The 26,406-nt window shown below is 36.6% G+C and overlaps 1 protein-coding gene and 1 long non-coding RNA gene across 2 annotated transcripts; one reads left to right on the top strand and one right to left on the bottom strand.

Annotated features, from left to right (window-relative positions):
* Positions 1 to 2,438: 2,438 nt before the first annotated feature.
* Positions 2,439 to 11,081, bottom strand: LOC145669516 (uncharacterized). Its single transcript, XR_014128205.1, has 3 exons — positions 10,923 to 11,081; positions 5,380 to 5,493; positions 2,439 to 2,666 (listed from the first exon to the last, which is right to left on the bottom strand). It is a non-coding gene; the product is annotated as an uncharacterized LOC145669516 (long non-coding RNA).
* Positions 11,082 to 16,664: 5,583 nt separating this feature from the next.
* LOC145670564 (uncharacterized) lies at positions 16,665 to 20,677 on the top strand. The gene is made up of 2 exons (XM_081739369.1): positions 16,665 to 20,462; positions 20,565 to 20,677. Exon 1 carries the CDS (start codon positions 16,979 to 16,981, stop codon positions 20,171 to 20,173), a length of 3,195 nt encoding a protein of 1,064 aa, XP_081595495.1. The 5' UTR covers positions 16,665 to 16,978; the 3' UTR covers positions 20,174 to 20,462; positions 20,565 to 20,677.
* Positions 20,678 to 26,406: the final 5,729 nt, after the last annotated feature.

The raw sequence follows: 26,406 nt of genomic DNA, 5'->3' as shown, positions 1-26,406 counted from the left end.
ATTTCCATTTCTGATGCACGGAGAAAAATGCATAATCCAGTCGGCATGTAAATGCTGTTTTTACCAGGTTACGCGCGTCACCATATTAAGTAATGTTGTTTCATCAGTAGTACGATCTACACCACCGCCCAGCGAAACTTTTGTATTGTGGGACCACCATTTCAAATCTAGAATTAACGCCATACCCATTCCAACGGTGATAACTTAGGTATATAATGTTGTTACTACCTTCCTACGACTGTCCCCTCTTGGTTCTCTCTAAATCTGTGACTCCTTACCTTACGAGAGTAATAGTTTTTAACACGAAATCAATCATGTGAATGAAATTATCCAATCACAGCGAGTCTAGTTCGACGCCGAACTCCAGACTTGGCATGGTGTTCCCACCTGCTGTACTTTTACACATGAAATCAGTGGTGCCAACCCCCCCTTATGTCCATGACGCACCCCCCCCCCAATTGTCTACCCGTAAGTGTTCTTCCATGAAAAAATCTTCTTTTCGATTAATTTTTACCCTCCCTGAAACATATTTATACAGATTTTTACCCCCCCAAATATTTCAATGACGCACTTTGCGTCATAGCCCCCCCCCTTGTGGGCACCCCTGATGAAATTACATTATTTAAGGAGTGTACCCGCGTAAATACGATGTATCCACACGGAAATGCTAGTCCTTTTTTTCTCAGTGTGCATATATTTTTTTTAATGACCTCCCATTTATCTTTAAAAGATTATATTCTCACAGATGTAATTACTTTTTCAATCATAATGTTTTATCTTTAACAGGAAACGATGTCAGCTGGGCAAATGATGATTCATATTAATTGAATTAAGTCTCCTCTGTGAACCAAAATACTTTGACTTCTTAATCGATGTGAGTGGCCATTTTTATGAATAACCTACACACAAAGGCAAACAAGAAAAAAAATGTAATAATTCATAGAGTTGATTTTAACGTCCCTTTCAGTAGCGAGGCTATGTGAGACGTGGACCTATTAATTAAAACGGAATCCGAAGCACATGAGTTCCTGCCGGGAACCGAACCCCGGGTCTCCCACGACAAAGGCGCGTACGCTAACCGCTTAGCCACGAAAGAGCTCATGTAACAATTCGGTCAAGAATGCGTGTTACAATTAAATGTCCTAACAAGGAATGCTTTATAACCAACCATAAAATTGTGGGGTACAATAAATAAAGTTCATATTAAGTGGGTACACAGAATGACACTAATCACGAAAAACAAAATTTCGATTTCCAATACACATACAGTATTTTGTAAAAATACAAAAATAATTGCTACTATTGACGAATTGTACAGTTTGGAGCAAAAGTTATATTATCACTTTTCAGTACTGAATGTGGATGAGCAATCTGGCTCAGTGATACAGCTCACACTTCTGGCGTGAGGGATCCTGGGTTAGATCCCAGGCGATCCGAGTTTATGAAATCTTTCTTTTCAGTGTTAACGTCCCGCGATTATACTTTTTAAGGTAAGAGAGACGATGATTAAGGCAAGAAAAGTTAGTGGAACGAGAAAGTGGGAGGAAACAGGAGTGCCCCGAGAAAACCTTCGGACACGATGCTGTCCGCCACAAACTTACTTGGCCGGAGATTGAACCCGGGACCTCACGTGCCAGAAGTAAGGGTTCTACCACTGAGCCATCTCGTCGATGGGTTTCTTTCGTTTTCTTACATTCTGACTCCAACAATTAAGGGCGCTGATCCTGGGAAAGTGGGCCCCCAATGCTCATGTGGGTCCCCTATGTATTCTTTATTGAATATGTAATTTTTATATGATTTTTTATGAATATACAATATTTGACATAATTTGAATTCAATATGTCTTAAAATCCTCATATATGCCTTCTTAGACCCTTGTCTGCAACCAAACAGATCTGAATGTGTCCCCTAACGCTACAGAGAAATCGGCGACCTTGTCATTAACTGACAAGAAATCTCTTTTAGCCTAAAGGGCATAACGTGCAAGAGCGCCGATCCTGGGGGGCCGAAGGGGCCCAGGCTCTCCAAAAGCTCATGTGGGCCCCCTATTGTATTTGTGAATATACAATATTTGGCATAATTTGAGTATAATTTGTCTTAAAGTCTTCATATATATACCTTCTAGATCTGAATGTCCCCCCCCCAAATTTACAGAGAAATCGGCGCCCTTGATAACGTGAGACGAGACAGTATATTAAAATTTTCATTTGCACTGAGAGGACAACAGCAACTACCATAGCATTTGTTGATAATCATGTAACTGTAAATACTCTATAAACTTTTTCAGGCAAAACCACAGATTTAATTTTAGAAGCCATTTCATAAACATACATGGAAAAATATTTAGATTGGGTCCGCATATTCAACTTTGAGAAAAAAAAACACACATTTATTATAAAGGAAAGTTTTATGAAAAGTAAAACACAATAATAACTTAATTTACATTTTAAAAAGTTGTTTTATTATTTAAAATTAATGATGAGAATAACAGATGGAAATATACAAAAAAGTGTGTGAATACAAAAAGAGGTGAAGTGAAAATGGTTTCTGGTCTAGTTCTTGTTTTTCTCACCAGATAGCGACAGTTGTCAATTGAAGTTGCCAGTAATATAGTGTGTAGGTATTCCTTAGCAGAACGGAAAGATAGGCTGCAGATCCATTTTCACCTAAAAAGAAGAAAAAAATAAAATAAACATTAGTATTGCAGATATATGATTGGTTAAGAAATTAGTTTATTACAATAATTTATGTTACTTTTATTTACTTTAATTAGAATATACACAGTGGCGTACGCAAGGTGGGTTCAGGATTTAAACTCCCAAATCAGCAAGATATTATAGGATAAACTAAATATATCTACGATAATCACGCTTGTCCTGACAGCATACGAAATAAACTCAATGCTTAAACCTCCATTGACGAAATTGTGCGTACGCCACTGAACACACACATAATTCTTTGCAGAAAATTAATCAAAAAAATTGACACCATTAATAGAAACGGTTGTATAAAGAATTAATGAGAAATGCTAATTCTCATTTCTAAGAAAACGGATAACAAACGGTTACTCAAAATTTAAGAAACTATTTTTTTAACAGCGCCTAAAGAATTGTACAGGACAGGACAGAAAGATTGGCCTAACAGAAAAGGGAATAAAAAAAAAAGACTGAAAACATTACAAAATGTGGGTATGGAGAAGAATAGTGAACATAAACTGGGCGGAACGGAAATTCATTAAATAAATAACAATAATTGAGCAAAGAATGTATTAACAAAAACAATTAAAAACAAAAACAATTAAAAAGAGAAAAAAACTGATTAGGGTAACATTTCATAAGAAATTATGTTGTTATTGATAGTTATGATACAAAGTGTACTGGAAGGTGAGACGGTGAGGAAGAAAAAACAGATCTTATTAAAGAAAGTAACAGTTATGTCAAATGATAATAGAACTTATTATTATTATTATTATTATTATTATTATTATTATTATTATTATTATTATTATTATTATTATTATTATTATTATTATTCAACATTGATTGATTTGTTTGTATTTAATACCTTTATAAGAAGGGAGGCTATGTTGTACGAAATTAACTGGGATCCGAACAACGGTGTGCGTTACATTCTCTTGAAGGAGAATCAAACCCGGTACTTCGTGCACTTAAATAACACGTGCCAGCGAGAAGGATATTTTTAACTAAGAAGCTTACACTGTTAAACAAAATAGTCTTTTAAATTTGAGAAACCATTTCTCATCTGTACATCGAGACAATCTCGCGATTTCGATATTGCAATGGTGGCAGGAAAAAGAGGGAGAGCGAAAGAGGTTACAATTGATTGACGATATCAAAACAGAAAAATCGTATCTGAATACGGAAGAGGTTAGCTGAAGACTTGGAGCATGAAAATTTCTGTTGCAAAATGAAATCTTTCAGTTTAACGTCCAACGATTATGCTCTTTAGGCTAAGGGAGACGGATGACTAAGGGAAGTGAATGATGATGGAAGAATTGGTGGAATGAGGATGTGTGAGGAAACTGGAGTACCCTGAGAAAACCCACGGACACGATGTTCTCCACCACAAACTTAATTGACCGGGGCTTGAACCAGGGACCCTACGCACCAGAGGTAAGCGCTGTACAACTGAGCCACTGTGCCCCCAAACTTTTGAGCTACGTCAAGTGACCTGCCACTAATGGCAAAACACTTATGATGATAATAATTAATTAGGAAAACAACTGTATATTATCTCGTTCCGTTTTACACAATAACTTCTAACTTTCCTTCATTTCTCATTAAATGAGAATTTGAAACTTCTTTTTGTTAAGGAAATATGTTCTCGGTGCACAGATAAAAAAAAAAAAAAAACGGTTTCGGGCCGCGGTGGCTCAGTGGTAGAGCGTTCACCTCTGGTATGTAGGGTGTTTGGTTTGATCCCAGCTTACGCCAAGTAAGCTTTGTGGTGGCCAAACACCGTGAGCGTGCGTTTTCTCCGCGTTCTCCCGTTTCGTCCCACTTTCTTCATTCCACTTCATTCATTTCTTATCTTCACCGTCTCCTTTAGCCTAGTCAGCATATGCGTGGGACGTAAAACTTAAAGATTTCATTTCAATTCAAAAAACGGTTTCTCAAATTTAAGTTTTTAGGGGGGCGCGGTGGCTCAGTGGTAGAGCGTTCACCTCTGGTGCTTGGGGTCCCGGGTTCGATCCCAGCCCCCGCCAAGTGAACTTTGTGGTGGACAAACACCGTGCTCGTGGGTTTTCTCGGGGGTTCTCCCGTTTCCTCCCACTTTCTTCATTCCACCATTTCACTCATCTCTCATTATCGCCGTCTCCTTTAGCCTAACCGGCATAACCGTGGGACGTAAAACACAAAGATTTCATTTTTTCAAATTTAAGTTTATAATTTTTTATTAATTAATTTATTTTACCGTACAAGTTCTACCGCCATGTTTGATTTTGTAAAGATTCGATGAATCCCAAAAAGGCGCTTAGATTTATTTTTCTCCCTTCTATTTTACTATAAAGAAAATTACAAAACAGTACAACAAATATTTATGACCTATCTACAAAAAAAAAAAAAAAAAAAAAAAAAAAAAAATCTTGACTGAATTTTTATCTATGTTTATGAGAATGGATTCGATAGACAATTAAAATAATCATAAGCAAGTATGATATCTCTCTCATATTATGTAAGTTCATTATACTTGATTACAATATATATATATATATATATATATATATATATATATATATATATATATATATATATATACAGGTTAGATCATAGTTATTAACTTTTACAATTCAGCAATGTATAATTTGTCTATAATGAATAAATAAATAAATAAAAATAATGAATAAATAGTGCTTACCTAAATGAAGATAAAGCGTTGCCAGGTCATCTTACTTCTTGGGACAACAACTACAAGAGGATCCACAGGAGCAGTTTCCAGTTGTAGCGCACTGGCATTTGTCGCCAGAGGTCTCTGTAATCGATAAAATACATATTTAAGATTTCGATACGAAAATTTAGAAAACAAAGAATATATATAATAAATTATTCCTTAGTAAAATTATTTTTGTTATGTTTAAAAATTTCTGTGTCTATTTCAATCTAAGCTTTTTACTTTTTCAAGTTCGTAATTAACGCTGAAAGATTAGTTTCTTTTATAATAAACGTTAAAATATATATATAAAACATTATAAAGTCAATTATATTTTCCTTACTCAAAATTCAAATTCAAGGACTCTTTCAGTGGCGTGTCTTGAGGGAGTCACATCCGTAACAATTAAACTTATCGCTTGAAACTAACGAGAAAACTTATCTCCTTAGAGTATTATCTCTAAGGAGAGAATACTAACAAGAATTCGTACATTAAATAAGGTAAGTTTTCTTCCCTTAATTTGAAGCGAAAAAACTGTATATCTTCTGGTGTGAATGCCTTAAAGGGCTGCTACCAAGGCGGGCCCTAGGCAATTTGTCGACCCGTACAATGGCATCCTTTACCGCCCTCCTCTTTCACCAGAAAGAACAAATGTATAAAGTGATGATTTTAAGTATGCTACCCCATCATGAACAACGAAGGGGAGGGAAAGTGCACTCGCACTCAGAAAGGCTTAAGCAGTACAAACACAATCTCGCTGTGTTTAACTTTCTTCTTTAAATATTAATCTATTATGTTAGTGAAAGATAAAGCAAAAACACCTGCAGAGGAAAGATGATAATCCTTCTTATAGAATTCAATATCAACCTTCAATCTCAATATATCAGTTTGCAATTCGAGTGCAACTAGCTCTTTTATCTTTATTTCTTGATTTTCCTTCTACATCTCTTATTTTTTAAAATCAAAACTGCGATAACTAACTAAATGGAACAGGTGTTCGCTACTGTTCGAGAATTGAGTTTTAGTATTAAATGACAATCAATCAATTCGTGATGGGATTTGTTTGAGCATTTGCTTTAGCGCTGTCCATGTGACCATAAACTATGCGACCTAAACTTTATTTATGAATGTAGTATTCAAACAGAAGGCCAGCTTAGTAAATTTAACTACCATAATTATGAAGGCTGTTTCGAACAAGAAATATTTATTTAAATAATATGTTATAGTTATGACAGATTTTGCCGCCCCCTGCAAATGAATGTGTTGGACATATGGTAAAGCCAGCCCTGGCCGCCACTGAACTTTTAAAATATTTTCTGACACTTGTAAATCGCTGCCTAGAAAGGAGACATACCCTTCGAAACCATACTCATTTTTTTTTGGAGGGGGGGGAGAATTGAATCCCTTTTAAACATAAAACACCCGAGTGAGATAAAAAAGATCCCTTTAAATTCCTACCGAAAAGACAGCACACCCTTAACCAAAAATTTGGAAGTAACAAAAAAGATTCTGTACTGTAAAAATGCAAATAAATAAATAAATAAATAAATAAATAAATAAATAAATAAATAAATAAATAAATAAATAAATAAATAAATAAATAAATATAAATAATAAAAATAAAATAAAATAAATAAAAATAAAAAAATAAACAAAAAGCTGGTAACCTGCTTCCAATTCATTGTTAAATTACAATAATGCACAACATGAAACATATACTGCGTAACATTATACTCTTTATATTTGAAAAGAATTATTCATATTACAATATTACAATTGATGGGCTGTATTAGAATTTAGCATCTCTTTCAGCAGCGTGGCTATTGCGAGCGTCCCTCTCAGCAGTGAGTAACTAGCTACAGCTTAACAGGAGATCCGAACCACATGCGCTCCCGCCGTTAATCGAACCTAAGTCTTTCTGCGCGGAAGACGCGTACACTGATCAAAATGCCACAAAGAAACTCTACAATTAGAATTAATAATAAGATAATCATGTTAGCCTACAAGACCTAAGTGTGTGACGTTAATTATTAACATTTTTTATTTCTCGAAGCAGGAGCGGATCCAGGATGGACTTCTGGGGGTAGCGGTGAGTTGTAATACTGCTACCTAGAGCTACTTTTAGAAACTCCAAACTCTGGGATGAATTTTATTTATAGATAAAATAAAGTTCCTCCGATCACCCCCCTTCCCCTTCTGGATCCGCCTTTGTCATGAAGATTATCTCTGTGAAATCTTAGAGTCTCACCTTCCATGATTATGCCCGTTAGGCTAACGGAGACAATGATTAAGGGTCTTCACTACAGCGAAATTAAACTACCGCTAATTTGAGAGTTTTTCTGCAATATCTTCAAAACAAATAGAAATATTCCAAAAGCAGAAACGTAGTGAACTAGACAAAACGATTTTGCATGTGATACCGTTATCACAATTTATCTGCTTTCAATTTGCTACTGTAGATAGATTTAGCATTTTTTGCGGGTTCTGTAAATAGCGACATACCAAAAGCAGATAGGGTGAATTGTGGTAAAGTTATCACATGCAAATTCGTGTTGTCTAGTTCACTACGTTTCTGCTTTTCGAATATTTTTATTTGTTTTAAAGATATTGCAGAAAAACTCTCAAATTAGCGGTAGTTTAATTTCGCTGTAGTGAAGACTCTTAAGGCAAGTGAATGATGATGAAAGAATTGGTGAAATGAGAATGTAGAAGGAAACAGGAGTACCACGAAAAACCCCACACACACGATAGTGCCCACCACAAGCTTACTTGGCCGAGGGTAGAAGCAGGAACCGCACGCACCAGAGGTAATGGCTCTACCACTGAGCGACCGTGCCTTCCAAATTCTCTCAAGGATCCTTTCCCTCAAAATAGACAAGATAATGCTCCGTGCGTAGTTTTAAATTTTACACGCCTTCGAAACTTTGCATCACACACACACAGTCTATTTATAAAATTCTGGACAAACTACTAACTTAGCACACTGAGTGCACAGGCGGCTCGTGAGGGTGGTCGCACCGGTGAAAATTCAAGTATTTTGCTTAAAACTAAAAGAGGAAAACTGTTAATCTGCTAATTGTTGTATATCTAACAACTGATACATTAAATAAACTTTATTCTTTTAGTTACGGCCGTCTGTTGTACAACTTTTTTTTTTTTTTTTGAAATCAAAGAATTGGTATTAAAAAAGATGTTGCGATATCTTCGCTAAATTAGAGTGAAATACAAGTAACGCAAAAAATACACATAGTTGTAAAACAATAGCTATCTTATTTAATGCCAACAGTAAGTCTTGTTATAAATTGTTCCAGTTTACGGTTCCTCAAGTCGAAGCGTTCAAAATAATTTCTGGCGATGCTACTGTCGTAGCATTGAAAACGACCGTATGAATGCAGTGTGTTGATCTCGAGCTAAAACTGTAATTTTGGTTAGATTTGAGATACCGGGTATTAAAGACGACACGAAGGTTGAATAGTGTATAAAAGCGATCTTTTCTTGACAATGGGCTTAAAAAATGCATTCTAAAAAAAAAAAAAAGTTAAGGCAATTGCTTATGAGTTCTCTCTACATAACCTATAACTTAAAAAAATATATATATTAACAACGTAATGGTGCTGAATAATTGTTTCATTTTTTTCGCGTTAATTTCTATAGATAATTAATTTTGTCATTTGTAATGAAATTAAAATGAAATCTTTGAGTTTTACGTTCCACGATTATGCTGGCTACGCTGAAGGAGATGGTGATGATGAAAAATGAGTGTAATGATGGAATGAAGAAAGTCGGAGAACCCCGAGGAAATCCATGCACACGGTGTTTGTCCACCGCAAACTTCCTTGGCGCGAGATGAGATTGAACCAAGGACCCTATACACTATAGGTGAACGCTCTACAACTGAGCCACCGCGGCCCCCAAAATTTATTTTAAGTAACATAAAATTGTTTATAGTAGTATAATGGGAATCTATTTTGAAAAGAAAAAAGTAAGGAATATTTTACTGGACTTGAACAAGTAATTATCGTGCTCGAGGGTTTTCTCGGGGTTCTCCCTTTCCTTCCACTTTCTCATTCTACCAATTCTTCCATCATCATTCACTTGCCTTAATCATCAATCTCCCTTAGCCTAAAGGTCATAATCGTGGGACGTTAAACTGAAAGATTTCATTTTCTGAACGAGAAATCTGTACAATCATATCAATTTTAAAAATCCAGCTCATTTCAAAGAAAACAAAAAAAAAAAAATCCGATATAAGTCAATGAAATAAAAAAGAAAGATGGCGCGTGTACTGTATAGCGTTAAAGGAACTAAACATAAAAAGTTTTAGAGGAAAGCCCGATAGGTGCTCCAAAGTTTTTTATTGAATTTTTTGCTTTCTTCCTATAACCCAGAATTCTAACAACACTCGATGGGCACTCAAATTTTTCCACTACACGAAAGGTCTTCATTTATCAAATTCTCATATTATTTATGATTTATTTATGTTATTATTTACAAAGATAAAAAAAAAAGTGTTAAGGACATAGGGTTGCCAACTGTGGAAAATAAAAAAAAAAAAAAAAAAACCGGCATCACCTCAAAATTCCTAAGTGTTAAATATCTCTATTCGGACCCATCCATAGGTAGGAAATGTACTATCGTAAACAAAAGTGCATTAGCACCTGTATTCTGTATATCCTTAGCACATTCACTAATAAGCTTAATAGATACATTGTTCTATAAATGAGAAATTGAAGTCGATGTTGATAATTTTATTATATGTACCAGTAACTGCAACTTCTTTAAAATTATCGAAACAGATAAACAAAAATATATCAATTCTTACGTCACAATTTTGGATTTTTCGAGGCGGCAGTGGCTCTGTGGTAGAGCGTTCACCTCTGGTGCATGGGGTCCTTGGTTTGATCCTAGCTCGCGCCAAGTGAAGTTTGTGGTGGACAAACACCGGGTGCGTGTTTCCTCGGGGGTTTTCCGTTTCCTCCCACTTCCTTCATTCCACCATTTCATTCATTTCTCATCACCACCGTCTCCTTTAGCCTAACCGGCATAACCGTGGGACGCAAAACTCAAAGATTTCATTTCATTTTCAATTTGGATTTGGAAAATGATTTTTTTAAAAACTTATAGTTCAACTACAGGAAATTGCTTTAGGAAATCCTTTCTCAATAAATGTATAAAAATTCCTTAGAACAAATTTCAATTTTTTTCTGATACAGTCTCTGTCATCTCTTTAAAATTACCTAAACAGATTAACAAAATATATTAATCGTTGATAGATGGTGAAAGGTGACAGATTTGGATTTACAGAATGAAAGTTACTTTTTAAAATCTATAAGGTGAAATTGCTTGGAACTAGATACATTAAATAAAAGTCATAAAGGGGCCGGTAAGAAGTTTGCACCGGTCACTGGCTTGAATTAAAATAATAGCAATATTTCCGCCCAGGCCGGTGAAAAACCGGCCAGTTGGCAATCGTATAAGAACACTGAGTAGTGAAAACTCAAGATCAAAGAAAAAAGTAAGTCTTATCTTACCTTTGCATTTATCACAACCTGGGTCAGGCATCTTGGTTAAGTCAGTAGTTTTTCCTCTTCCTTAAGGTTGAAATGATCGTTGAGCTTGCTGTCGGCGTCTGTCTACAAAACGAGACCCTCTCCTATTATTTAAAGATGCAATTATCAACGAGCCGTGTGCAACGGAGAGCCGTGCGAAAACATTGCACAAGATATACGTAACAAGTTAATTATCTGACCTTCACACACCACACTTCGGTCCTTAGCCAATCAGAAATTGACGAATACTCTTCAAGAGGCAATCAAAGGTACACATTTGACGAGCAAGTAAGACGCACTTTATTTTTTTTTTTCATTCCCTCTCATAAAAGGTAATGAAAATATCAACACTGGAAAGTGTGTTGAAAAAAAAAAAAAGCCCCAAAACGAGGATAACAAACCAGCTACGCGATGATAAAGTTCAGATAGATTTATGACATATATATTTTTCTTATCAAAACCAATAAAAATTTTACTTTCTTTGTATACATAAGATTACAATACTTACATAAAAAAAGTTATGTTTGTGTACCATGCACTGTAACATGATTTTATCATAACGAGTATATTCGGTGGTATTATCAAACGGAGGTCAGTAATATAGCCCTCACAAGATTTTTTTTTTTTAAAGAGGAGAGTAGAAACTCCAAGTGAAAATTTTCCAACGCATTCAAATACAGTAATTAACATAAAGATAATTACAATTAAACACATATTTTGACGCTTCCTTTAAGCCCATAGCTGGATCCATAGTTCTCAGTGGAAATGTTTTGCTGTGAGGCAGACAGGAGCGCCCCCACGGGGGAATCGGTTCCACTGGGTCTGGACCTCCCAAAAAAAACTTCCTAACTCAAAGTAGTAGGCCCCGGCGTATGTCCAGCCGAGTCAGCAAAAATTTCTCGATTCTGATTGGCTGAGAGAGGTCACGTGACGTTAGGCCCCGCCCACGCGGGAAATTCAAATTTTCAGGTCACGTGGTATGACGTCATGAGTCACCCTGCGGGGAAATCCCTCATTCTCTTTTATGACTAGGATTTTTGAAAATTGTTCCCTTTTACGGGTAAGATGTGTGTTTTGATTGGTTGACAGCTGTCACATGATCTTAGACCCAGGGATATTTGAAAATTCGTTCCCTTTTACGGGTAAGATGAGTGTTTATGATTGGCTGATAGAGGTTACATGATCTTAGACCCGCTACACGGTGAACAGGTCACATGGTATGACGTCATGTTTTACCCTTGCGAGGAAATCCATCACTAATTCGTTTCCTTTTACGGGTAAGATAAGTGCTTTGGTACCTTGATTCTGATTGGATGATAGAGATCACGTGATTTTAGGTCCTAGGATTTTTGAAATTAGGGTGTCCTTTCTGATGTATACTTTGGTACCTCGATTCTGATTGGCCGACAGAGGTCACATGATTTTAGACCCGCCACACGATGAACAGATTACATGGGAAAACCCCTTACTTATTTGTTTTATTTTATGTGTAAGATGCGTGTTTTGGTACCTCAATTTTGATTGGTGGATAGAAGTCACATGATCTTACCCCCCAGTCCATGAGGGAAATACAGAGTGCTATGACGGCGATCCATCCTAGACCGGGATTTTTTTTTTAATGGTTATGCGTAAAGTTCCCATGAAGGGTTCAACCTCCTCCTTAAATAACCCTTTTTTGGTATCATGATATTGTACTGAAGTTTACATTAAATATTATCGTTCTCTTTGACAGATAAGATGATTCTTACCTTGATGGAGATCCTGTCCTTGAATTAGTAGTCTATGTCTCTGGAAGTAACAATGGTGAAAGAGAGGTGTCGCTTGTAGATTTCTTATAACACATTGTTGTGAGTTTAAGCGATTTTTTAAACGCTCAGTAAGCGCTTCATTAATGGAAACAGTGTTGCCAGATTTGTCTTACCTAAACTGCTCCGATTCTTTTCGAAACGGTTCCGCAGAGTACAAGAAATTTTAAACTAAAAAATTTTTCGAACTAAAAAAATTTCAAAACTAAAAAAAATTTTAAACAAAAATTTTCAAACAAAAAATTTTGAAACAAAAAAGTTTCAAACAAAAAATTTTCGAACCCAAAAAAAATTTCGAACTAAAAAATTTTGAAACAAAAAAGTTTCAAACAAAAAATTTTCGAACCCAAAAAAATTTCGAACTAAAAAATTGAAACAAAATTTTGTCGAACTAAAACATTTTTAAAACAAAAGTTTCGAACTAAAGATGTAAATCACATCTAAAAATTTTCAAATCAAACTTTTTATCGAACTAAACTTTTAAAATTTTCGAACTAGAAATTGAAACCAAGTTTAAGAAAAAATCCTAAGAAATGTTTCTCCAGGAATCGAACTCAGGTCTTTCAAACCAAAGATGTGTATGCTAACCGCTTAAATGAATTCGGTTTTAATCGATCTTGGTGGGTTTCGAACCATGGTCCTTGAAAAGGATACACATATACTTTAAGAAAATAAATCTGACAGTGTAACACTTCTCAAATCAAACTTTTTATCGAACTAAACTTTTAAAATTTTCGAACTAGAAATTGAAACAAGTTTTAGAAAAATCCTAAGAAATGTTTCTCCAGGAATCGAACTCAGGTCTTTCAAACCAAAGATGTGTATCCTAACCGCTTAGCTATGAATGAATTCGGTTTTAATCGTGCTTGGTGGGTTTCGAACCATGGTTCTTGAAAAGGATACACTTATACTTTAAGAAAATAAATCTGACAGTGTAACGCTTCCGTTCGTGGATTAAAATAAAATGCTGATAGACTTCTTTGTGTGACGACATAGAAGTACATATGATTGAAAAAATGCAAACGTCAGCGAATCGCATTACTTTAGTTTTACTACGAACGTGTCAGCATGATTCATGAAAAAAGCAAACATTGACATTCTCGTATGGAATATGAGGAAAATAAAATGTCGTCACAGTTACGACAAGTAGTGACATGATCCTGACAGAAAGCATTTGGGATCAGAACTGTGATACTAGATGTTGTAACTATTGAGAAACGTGAATGACGTCACGATCGATTGTTACACATCGTTTTGGTTCGTGATTCATGACAAAAGCAGCGAGCGTTTTGATTGGTTCGTTGTGATGTCATTTTATAAATTTCCTCGTTTCTGATTGGCTGACGGTGACATCGTTTTCACAACGACCTAAATAAAAATCTAAATTTCATTTTTCAAAGTCTACATCGCTCTCAACTGTGAAGTGAAGAAGATCTGCTTTTTTAGAAGTGTCTTCATTTAAGCTTTACTGCACCGACTTTTTGTTCATTGAATTTGAGGTAAGTTCAGTGAGATTTTATTTGTCACCCAAGATTCGAAAATCATTTTTATTTTATATTTGTGGGGGTGGATCACTCATACACTGTTTTACTTTTAGTACGAAATATTTAGACTATGAAGAAATTAGTGGAATGGGAAAGTGGGAGTACGAATCAGGATCCCCACACATTAGAAGTAAGCACGATAAATGATATGGTTTAGCGACCCTTCAGTGAACTCCCGTCGGGAATTGAACCATGGTCAAAGATGTGTGCGCTTAGTTTTGAAAAGAATGCATTACAAAATTTCGAAAACTATGCCTGAGAATAATATGGTTCGATACCCTTTGAAAGCATTAACGTCCCTTCAGTTTAACGTGATATTCGAGCAATCGCCCCGGGATTGAACCAAGGCCAGAGGTGTGTACGTCAATCATTTAACTTAGTTTTGAAAAGAATGTATGATAATGCGTGAGAATATTAAATTTCAAAAAAGGCTTGACAACGCTCCGATGTGGGAAAGCAAACCCACCGAGGATTGAACCAGGACCTTCCACATCCGAAGCATGTACGCTAACCACTTAGCCACGAGTGCATGAATATGTGGTTAAAAGATTTACGCTATACAGATTTTGTTTTGACAATTACGTATGTATAACGTTAATGGTTGGTGAATCTCTTCAACTTGCAAACGCATCATTTAAAGGTCGTTGTGAGTGGAAAAAAATGCTTACGCGTACTTTATCACATCTCAGTACTGTTGAAACATTCATTCATTCATGCATTCTTTTTACCACTATAGAATGGTAGGTCAGTTACATGCTGATGTAATGGTCTCGAGTTTGACCGCAATAAAACACACATTTCAGTAACATAATTATTTTTTAAAAAACTTTGATTTCTAGTACATGTGCTTTCATAATGAGATTCTGAACGTCACCGCCAGGAATCAAACTCAGGACCTTTACATGAATTGCTTAGTTAAGAATTTATCATGAATGTTATGATTTCCCGAACTAAGCGGTTAGCATACGTACCTTTGGCGTGGGAGACCCGGGTTCGATTCCCGGCGGGAGCTCATGTGGTTCGGATTCCACGTTAATCAGTAGGTCCGCGTCTCATATAGCCTCGCTGCTGAAAGGGACGCTAAACTAAAAAAATCAAAAAATCAACTCAAATTCACGCTGCTCAATTCCTTTTTTCCCATTACATATTTGTTTTACCGTACCTGTTTGTTGTTTTCATTTTTTAATCATGGTCCAATCGGGTTTTACTGTTCGCAATGAAATCACTCGTCATTATAGACGATTTATGTACGTTTATGTATTATGAGGTGTGCACGTCAACCATTTAGCTTAGTTTTGAAAAGAATGTATAATAACGCGTGAGAATATTAAATTTCAGAAAAGGCTTGACATGCCCCGACGTGGAAAAGCAAACCCACCGAGGCTTGAACCAGGACCTTCACGTCCGAACCATGTACGCTAACCGCTTAGTCACAATAATAATAAAAAAAATACGCTATACAGATTTTGTTTCGACAATTACGTATGTGTATCGTTAATGTTTGATGAGTCTCTTCAACTTGCAAACGCATCATTTAAAGGTCGTTGTGAGTAGAAAAAATGCTTACGCGTGCTTTATCACATCTCAGTACTGATGAAACATTCATTCATTTCATGCATTCTTTTTATCACTATAGAATGGTAGGTCAGTTACATGCTGATGTAGTGCTCTCGAGTTTGACAGCAATAAAACACTCATTTCAGTAACATAATTATTTAAAAAAAAACTTTGATTTCTAGTACGTGTGCTTTCATAATGAGATTCTAAACGTCACCGCCAGGGAATCAAACTCAGGACCTTTACATGAATTGCTTAGTTAAGAATTTATCATGAATGTTATGATTTCCTGTTTATCAGGTGATTAAGATTTTTCTTTCTTCTTTTCTTTTGTAGTAAATTCACGCTGCATAATTCCTTTTTCCCCACATTACATATTTGTTTTACCGTACCTGTTTGTTTGTTTTCTCCTTTTATTAACATGGCCGAATCGGGTTTTACTGTTCGCAATGAAATCACTCGTCATTATAGACGATTTAACATTGAAGGCAGAATGCTCGAAGTTCAATTCAACGCACCGCCCGTAGGAACCGATATCATACAGTATGTACATAACAGTTTCCAAGCGATGCTGGACCATTTGTTAGCCAATGTCGACGATGAGGCGATGGTTGGTTTATCAGTAATATCACCACGCAACACGAATAAACCGTTTTGGGTGAGTTTTCGCCAAGCACGAAACTTGACACTGGAAACGATGTGGGCCTCATTCGAAAGAGTGTTACAAAGTAACAATGCATTTCTTCTGCACGAGCCATTCACTGTTCATTTTCATCGTGTGGATATTCCACGTGGCTACGGCGGTGGTTTGCGGCAAGGAGTACTTCAAAATGAAGAATTATTACGTTGCAAAAAAGGGATTATACGCGTAAAAAATCAAGATTCAAGGTGTTTGGCGTACGCCCTTGTTATTGCTATTGGCCTGAAAAAATACAAGAATGTAGATGTAAAACAACATAAGCAGTATCAACATCAATCGAAATGTATTGTGGACGATGAAGTCGATGCGTTATGTTCAAATGCAGGAGTGAATTTGGATCATGGTGCCAGTGTAAATGAAATTCGACAATTCCAGGCATACCTCAAAGAATATAAAATTACAGTGTACACCAGTTTCACAGGCCATGATATCATGTACGAGGGACCGAACGATGAAAATCGCACTCCCATAAATTTGATTTGTTTGGCTGGCCATTTTGATATCATTCAATCTTTAACTGCTTGTTTTGCAACCAATTTCTACTGTGAAGCGTGCCATAAAAAGTATAGTAAACGTAATGAACATGTGAAAAATTGTCCTGTAACATGCTCCAAATGTTTACAGAGACCTCTATGCGACAAGACTCAAACACCGATATTGTGTAACGACTGCAATCGTCAATTTTACGGCGAAGAATGTTTTAACAATCATCGTAATGCTCCATATCATCAAGGGGAACCTGTATGCAAAATGGTGAAGCAATGTACTAGATGTTACAGAGTATATTCCTTTGTACGAAGTGGAGAACGCCTTCATGATTGCAATGAGATCTTTTGCAATGTTTGTAAGAAGATTGTTCCGGGATCGCATCAATGTTTTATGCTTCCTGATCGACAATGCTTGAAACCTGGTGTTCCTTCACTCATGCACGCAAAGAAAGCATTATTGATTTTTTACGATATAGAATCTATGCAGGACACGAATATTGGCGATAATACGTATGTACACATTCCAAATTTATTGGTTGCACAACAAGTATGTTATGCATGTGTTGAAAACGATAATATCCAGCAGTCTTGCAGTACGTGTGGTCAGCGCCAGCATATTTTCCAAGGAGAGGATCCAGTTTATAATTTTCTCCAGTACTTGCGGGAACGTCGTCCCAATATAAATAGGATTTTCTGTGTCGCGCACAACGCTAAGGGATACGATGGACATTTTATCCTAAAGGCTATGGTAGAACAATGCCAATGGAGACCTGACGTCATATTAAATGGGACCAAGATACTGAGTTTAACGTTGAATAATCTGACGTTCATTGACTCGTTGAACTTCCTACCTATGGCATTAAGTAAATTGTCAAAAGCGTTCAATTTACCCGCAACCAAAGGCTACTTCCCGCATTTCTTCAACACCAAGGAGAATCAATCGTATATTGGACCACTTCCAGAAACAAAGTATTATGGTGCAGATGAAATGGCCGTCGAAGACAGAAACAAGTTCATGCAGTGGTACAACGATCATCGTAATGACACGTTTGATTTTCAGAAAGAAATTCTCAAGTATTGTATTCAAGATGTCAATGTACTGCGACAAGCATGCGTTTCGTTTATGACGTCATTTGAAACAGAAACCAAAGTGAATCCCTTCTTGGAGACGATCACGATTGCCAGTGCTTCCAATTTAGTATTCCGCCGGAATTTCCTTAAACCTAATACCATTGGAATTCTACCGGCACATGGCTATCGATGGAGAAGTACCCAATCGATCGCTGCAATGCAATGGCTGGCCTACATTGAAAAAACCGAAGGAAAACAAATCTTACATGCGGCCCGACAAAAAGAAGTGTTTATTGCGGGATTCCATGTTGATGGTTACTACCAAGATCCTGAGACGTTAGAGGAGCACGTCTACGAGCATGCCGGTTGCTTTTACCACGGGTGTAAAGTATGTTTTACTACAGGCCGTAATCAGCCCATCTACAGCAATCCAGAAGACACCATGGAATTCCGTTATGAACGAACGCAAAGAAAAAATGCAAGACTGCGTGAATTGGGGTACATTGTACATGAAATGTGGGAGTGTGAATTTAATCAGTTCTTAAAACAAAATCCTGCAATGGCGACGTATCTGAAGAATCACCCGTACATGAACCGCAGACCATTAAATCCAAGAGATAGTTTTTTTGGAGGAAGGACCAATTGCGTGAAATTGTACCACCAAGTCGATGAAAAAGCGGGGGAAGTAATAAAATATTACGATATTGTCTCGCTTTATCCTTATGTAAATAAGTGTGCTAAATACCCTGTAGGCCATCCACGAATTTATCTACAGGGTGATGAAAATATACCACCAATAAATAAAGTCAATGGTCTAATCAAAATGACGATATTACCAAGTCGCCATCTTTATCATGGTCTCCTGCCTTACCGATGTAACAAGAAACTACTCTTTCCACTGTGTGCTGCGTGTGCCGAAGAAATGAACCCAGACCCTACAGCAACGTGTACACACAACGACCAGGAGCGGTGCCTCACTGGAACATGGGTATCATATGAAATCCAGAAAGCAGTAGAATTAGGATATCAACCAGTAGAAATTTTTGAAATTTGGGACTATGACATTGAACAATATGATCCCATCACGAAAACAGGTGGCTTGTTCACGGAATATATCAATACGTTTTTAAAATCAAAAATGGAAGCGTCTGGCTGGCCCAGTTCCTGTGTCAGCGAAGAAGACAAATCAAAATTCATACAAACCGTCCTGGAGCGTGAAGGTATTGCATTGGATCCGTCCAAAATTGAAAATAATCCTACACGAAGAAGTTTATCTAAGCTTTGTCTTAATGCTCTTTGGGGAAAACTTTCGCAAAGATCAAACTTTAGCCAGACCACAATTATTGATCGGCCGGAAGAATTTTATGAAAAACTCACTTCCCCCGACATTAAACTCCATCAAATTGTACCCATCAATGATACGATGTTGTATGCGTTCTGGGAGTACAATGAACATGTGCCTGTTCAAAACCGAAACACCAATGTCGTGTTAGGTGCATTTACAACATGTCAGGCACGTCTGGAACTGTACAAGTACCTGGAAATGTTGCAGGAACGTGTTTTATATTTCGACACGGATTCTGTGATATTTACGGAGAAGCCCGGGGAGCCAACCATTGAACCTTCAACGTACTTGGGATGCTTATCGGACGAGATGGAATCTTACGGACCACGAGCATACATCAAGACATTTGTCAGTGGAGGACCAAAAAATTACAGCCTAGAAATATACAATCCGGATACCAACGTCACCAGTTACATATGTAAAATTAGAGGATTTACATTAAATTACAATGCAGGACAACAATTAAATTTCAACACGCTAAAAGAAATGATTACAAATCAATGCCGTGGACAAGTCACCATCACTATCCCCCATAAGATATGCAGGACCAAAGACCATACCATCGTCACACGCAAAGAAGAAAAAATGTACAGTATCCAGTACACAAAACGTCGATTTAAAGAATTCAATTCCTATGATACGGTTCCGTACGGGTACGTTAAAAAACAGAAGATGGAACTGGAAAAAGAAGATGAAGAAGAAAAAACTGTAAATACCCAATAAGGCCGCCATTTCTTTTCCTTTTCCTTTTCCTTTTTTTTTCCACTCCTTAATCACAAAACCAACACCAAGAAGAAAATGAAGTACCCACAAGAGTTCATAAACCATCAACACCACCATCAGTGGAAGAAATGCAGTCATCTCGTACCGAAGGAGGAACCTTGATCATAAAGGAGCAACACCTAGAAAAATGCAGTACCCAGAAGAGTTCATAAACATCCATCGGTGAAAAAAATGCAGTGATCCTGTACCCGAGGAGGAAGATGAACCTAAACAGATCAATCATTTACGAGTAAGTTTTATTTCTCTCTTATCAATATTGACTCATTTTTATTGTTTCAGAAAAAAAAAGAAATTCTTAAATTAATCCGTCGTTTCTTCTTTTTCTTTACAGGATACGGCTACAAGATTCGAAGATGATGACGCGTCCAACATATTCATTAACTAGATCCTGTATTTATTATGTTAATAAACATGTATAGGAAGACCACATACCTTTCGTTAAAATACAACTAGTTGAAAAAAAAATATGTTTTATTATTTCTTGAAACCCTGAACACTTGTTTTCAAATCATGGTAATCTTGAAAATTTAAGGTGAAAAAATATATTCAAGATTTGGTTTACACGATTTTGTTCGAAAAAATAATTAAAGAATTTTTTTAGTGTCCAAAATTTGATTTTTAATTTAGTTCGAAAAATTTTTATTTTGAAAATTTTCAAATGTGGTTTACATCTTTAGTTCGAAACTTGTTTTTAAAATTGGTTCGAAATTTTTTTAAAATTTTTAGTTCGAAAAATTTTGATTTTAAAATTTAGTTCGAAAGTTTTCAGTTTAAAATATTTTTCGAAAAATTTTTAATTTTTTTTAGTTCGAAATTTTTTTTGGGTTCGAAAATTTTTTGTTTGAAACTTTTTTGTTTCAAAATTTTTTAGTTCGAAATTTTTTTTGGGTTCGAAAATTTTTTGTTTGAAACTTTTTGTTTCAAAATTTTTTGTTTGAAAATTTTTGTTTAAAATTTTTTAGTTCGAAAAATTTTTTAGTTTAAAATTTCTTGTACTCTGCGGAACCGTTTCGAAAAGAATCGGAGCAGTTTAGGTTAAAAAAAATCTGGCAACACTGTTTCCATTAATGAAGCGCTTACTGAGCAATAAATCGCTTAAACTCACAACAATGTGTTATAAGAAATCTACAAGCGACACCTCTCTTTCACCATTGTTACTTCCAGAGACATAGGCAACTAATTCAAGGACAGGCTCTCCATCAAGGTAAGAAAGCTGGTAATCATCTTATCTGCCAAAGAGAACGATAATATTTAATGTAAACTTCAGTACAATATCATGATACCAAAAAAGGGTTATTTAAGGAGGAGGTTGAACCCTTCATGTGAACTTTAAGGATAACCATAAAAGGGAACAAAATTCTAAAATACAGGTCTAGGGTGATCACCGACATATCGCTCTATATTTCACTCATGGGGTGTGTGGTGAGTCTAAGATCATGTGACCTCTGTCGGCCAATCAGAATCGAGGTACCAAAGTATACATCAGAAAGGACACCCTAATTTCAAAAATCCTAGGACCTAAAATCACGTGATCTCTATCATCCAATCAGAATCAAGGTACCAAAGCACTTATCTTACCCGTAAAAGGAAACGAATTAGTGATGGATTTCCTCGCAAGGGTAAAACATGACGTCATACCATGTGACCTGTTCACCGTGTAGCGGGTCTAAGATCATGTAACCTCTATCAGCCAATCATAAACACTCATCTTACCCGTAAAAGGGAACGAATTTTCAAATATCCCTGGGTCTAAGATCATGTGACAGCTGTCAACCAATCAAAACACACATCTTACCCGTAAAAGGGAACAATTTTCAAAAATCCTAGTCATAAAAGAGAATGAGGGATTTCCCCGCAGGGTGACTCATGACGTCATACCACGTGACCTGAAAATTTGAATTTCCCGCGTGGGCGGGGCCTAACGTCACGTGACCTCTCTCAGCCAATCAGAATCGAGAAATTTTTGCTGACTCGGCTGGACATACGCCGGGGCCTACTACTCTCAACATACATTTGCACACTTTCTCAATAAAATTATATTTGTTTAAAGGGGAATGATTGATGTAACATGAGAATTTGATCTTATACTTCACCTGTACTCTTTCTCTTTATAAAAACAATCTAGTTCTATCATTTTCCCCCCTGAAAATAAAGGTAAAAGTATTTTACAATTACTTATCGTCTCTTTGGGTGTAGAACGATGCCCGTTCAATCAGGTGTAAAAGTGGATCTGAAAAGATAGGGAGACGCATGACGTCACGCCGTGCCCCATGCCTATCTTACCCCATCGCAAGGGCGCCGATTTCTCTGTAAATTTTGGGGGGGGGCACTCAGACAAAAGATATATATATATATATATATATATATATATATATATATATATATATATATGAGGATATTAAGACAAATTGCATTCAAATTATGCCAAATATTGTATATTCATAAATACACTAGGGGGGCTCACATGAGCTTTGGGGAGGCCCGGGCCCCCCAGGATCGGCGCCCTTGCTCCATCGTAATTTTTTTATGAAGTGGAGGTACGCCATAGATATTTTTGGAAGCGAGGTAACGATGTCTCCCCACGTTCCCTTTCACTTTTACCCCTGCGTTCAATGCTACATACATGTAGTGGCTCGTAGTATTTGACCCCTCGCAACAAAAAATTCTGCGTGCGCGTCTGGAGCTAGACGTGTAGACGGGGGAAGGGGAAAGCAAATAAGGATTCAGGCCCCGAAACAACCTCCTGCTCCCCAACTGAGGTCTATTTGTTATAGATATATTTATGAAAGCTACCCAATACTTATAATAAACGTTTCTAATACAATGTGAAAGAAAAATATTAAAAATTAATAAATAAACTACGTCAGCACGTTAAGATAGCTAAAACAACTGAAATTAATTCTCCACTTCGCAGGTTCATTTGTCTAATTGAATGCACACAGTTGCAAATTTATTACTATATACTATATCATATAACATTGTCTGAGTTTGATCTTAATTTTTATTAGAGCCTTTTAAACATCATTTATACCCACATAAACATTGTAAGACAAATGGATTTCCAGAAATAGTGTTACTTTTCTTACGAATAGCTCATTCGTACATTTCCTACAACTTGTGATTTTAACTTCACTCACTGTATAGACCCTGTTTCAAAAAGGTAACATATGGGAAATCTATACCATACAAATATAAAAAATGAAATAAACTATGTTTGTGACTTCGCACAGCTTGAACTACCCGACCGATCTCGATCAAATTTTCTACATAGATGAGATTCGGGCCTGGGATGCAGGGGCGTCATTTCAGAATTCGCTTGAGGGGGCCAAAAAGCACCACCGACATAAGACTTTTACGTTTTGTATTAGTATATTAGTAGACAATCGATTAAAGTATATGCATTCCTCAAACTCTTGGGGGGCAATTGCCCCCTCCCCTAAATGACACCCCTGCTGGGATGGTTTGTATTATTTCACTTTCACGTCGTAACTAAGGGGAGGGGATATTTAAAAATGACCGAAATTGAATTATATTAGTGTCGGTCAATTACATTACGTACTACAATGGTTAGATCGTTTGTGCCCATAGCTTTTGCATTATCTAACCTAATATTTAGATACAATAAATATTTAAAGAAAACATTTACACCATTCATATGACTGTAAACTTCCTTTTTCATTATTTCTTGAAAAGTGAAAAAACAAAAAGGTTCATGTGCATTCTGATCTTTTGGCGCTGTATGATACATTTTCAAATTATTTTAAAACTATATCCGTGTGTTAGCTATATATACATTAAAGTATATTATATCACTCATGGTTCACATTGTGGAGCACAAATGGAAAAGCACAGAAGTGTATGCATATATTTACGAAATACGTCAATAGTAGTCATACATTATTCATACATTGATAATTTTTCTGCAATATCTTAAAATCAGTCATTTAAAGAACAAATTAACAATTAAAATCCATCTCTATTAAGTTTCAACCATGTTTCCTCATGTGTTATCCTTCTAATAATATTACCTATCTCTAATATATACTAAAAGGTTTGAGTTTTGAAACAACACAACAAAAAAAAACTTATGCAATATAATTGAAAATTTAAAAAAAAAAACACGAAAAAACACGACAAAAAATTATCAATTCTAAGAACTTGTGTTCTATTGTAATAACTACGAAGCTGTAAAACTATAGAGATACATAATTTTGTCTAATTATTCCCATTATTTACTACCTTTTAGCTACAGTATCTAAATATTATTAGTGTATTTCACTTAAGCTCAAAATTAGCGTTTTATGAAGGTAACCAAGAAAGTTCTGTCGTTTTCCGTGGGAGTCTGTGTTCAATTGACCCTCACACCGTGAGTCGAATACGAAAGGAGATAAGACGAAGGTCAGTTGTTGGTGTGGATATATCCAACATACTACATAGTTGTGGCAGTTCACTTACACCGTAAACTTGCGTAAGAACAGAGTGAACATGGAACCTCCACACAGCGTCATAAGGGAGTGTATACTGTACAAATTCAAACTGAGCTCAAACGCCACTGCAGCGGGGTGGAAAATATGCTAGGCCTTTGGTGAGGGTTCCGTGACTATGCGGAAAATCCAGCGGTGGTTTAACAAGTTTAAGGACGGTGATGAAACACTCGAAGACGCACCACGTGCCGGAAGACCAACATATATGCAAAATGAAGATCTTCTGGCAGTATTTGAGGCAACCAGTGCCCAGACATGTGAGGAACTGAGACTACAATTAAGTGTGAGTGGAGAAACCATTTCGACAGCACATCCATCAACTTGGGAAGCACTACAAGTTGGGTCGATGGGTCCCACACGATTTGACTCCCAGCCAGAAGGCAACGCGAGCAGACACCTGTGTTTCTTTGCTGTCTCGTCTGAAGAAGGAGCCATTTCTGAGCAGGGTGTTCACATGTGATGAGAAAAGGGTTCTGTGCGAAGCTCCACAGCGCCGTCATCATTGGTTAGCATCTCATGAACCCGGTTCTAAAACAGCCGTAACCAGCATTGCGCCAGAAGAAGGTCCTCCTGTGTGTTTGGTGGACTGCTCGCAGCATCGTGCATCGATAACTGCTACCAGCTGGTCACAGCATCAACGCAACTGTGTACTATCAGCAGTTGAGCCGTGTTCAAGAAAAACTCAAAACTCTGGAGCGAGCACTTCTGAATCGCAAAGGGGCCCTTCTGTTACAGGACAACGCTAATCCCCACGTCTCTAGGATAACCCGGGACACTATTCTAAGCATAGGATGGGAAACATTATTGCACTTCCCGCACATGGCACCTTCCAGTTATTACCTTTTTCATTCCCTGGACAAACGTCTTAGAGGATGCCGGTTTAAATCTCTAGTAGAGATGCAAAATGCACTTGGTATTTTCTTCGCTTCACGGCCCACCAAATTCTACCGGGCGCGATGGAATAAATGGCCTTCCAGAACATTGGCAGAAAGTCGTCGATGCTGATGGAGACTATTTTTGATCTTTTAGCTACGTCTTATGTGATATATCGATGTTCGAAGGTGGTGGGTAAAAAAGCCACAGACTTTCTTGGTTACCTTTATAGTTTACGGTAATAGTCATAGCAGTTATGGTTGCTTTTCCTTTTTTTTTTTTTTTTTTTTTTGCGTTGCAATACGCAAATATTGCGCAACTGATACAGAATGTGGGCAATAGTTGCCTGAAACTTCAAGATTTTTTTTTAAAATTCCAAGTTGACTATTATATTCTTTCTCTCCAACAAATTTAATCTCTATCATATATATATATATATATATATATATATATATATATATATAGTGTAATAAAATGGTACGGCAAAAGATTCCTTATGGGTAGACAAACAAAAAAAAAAAGTTCTTATGACCATATACAGGGAAATGCATCGTTACATATTTACGGCCATTGGGCCACCTGGGGATATAAAATAGTAACAGTTTGGTGTCCCATCAACGCGATTCAATTTAAACCTCAATAACTTACTCCCTAATTAAGCTACAAAGATAACTTTGTTATCAATGTGTTCCTGAAGGACTAAGCTTTCGGCCGATATGCATTTTGTGTATGTGGAGGATACCACGGCGGACGGTGGAGGATAAAGTACTTGCTTTTTAGTTTTTTGCATCAGGATTTTAATAATGGCATTCCTCT

The sequence above is a fragment of the Thermobia domestica genome, chromosome 14 (genome assembly GCF_964235325.1).
Source record: "Thermobia domestica chromosome 14, izTheDome1.hap1.1, whole genome shotgun sequence".
Classification (NCBI taxonomy): domain Eukaryota; kingdom Metazoa; phylum Arthropoda; class Insecta; order Zygentoma; family Lepismatidae; genus Thermobia; species Thermobia domestica.
Note: the sequence above shows the minus strand (reverse complement) of the source record. Positions and strands in the feature narration are given on the sequence as shown.

Coding starts and splice junctions, on each gene's coding strand:
- LOC145670564 (XM_081739369.1), top strand. CDS start 16,979: ATGTACGAGGGACCGAACGATGAAAATCGCACTCCCATAAATTTGATT.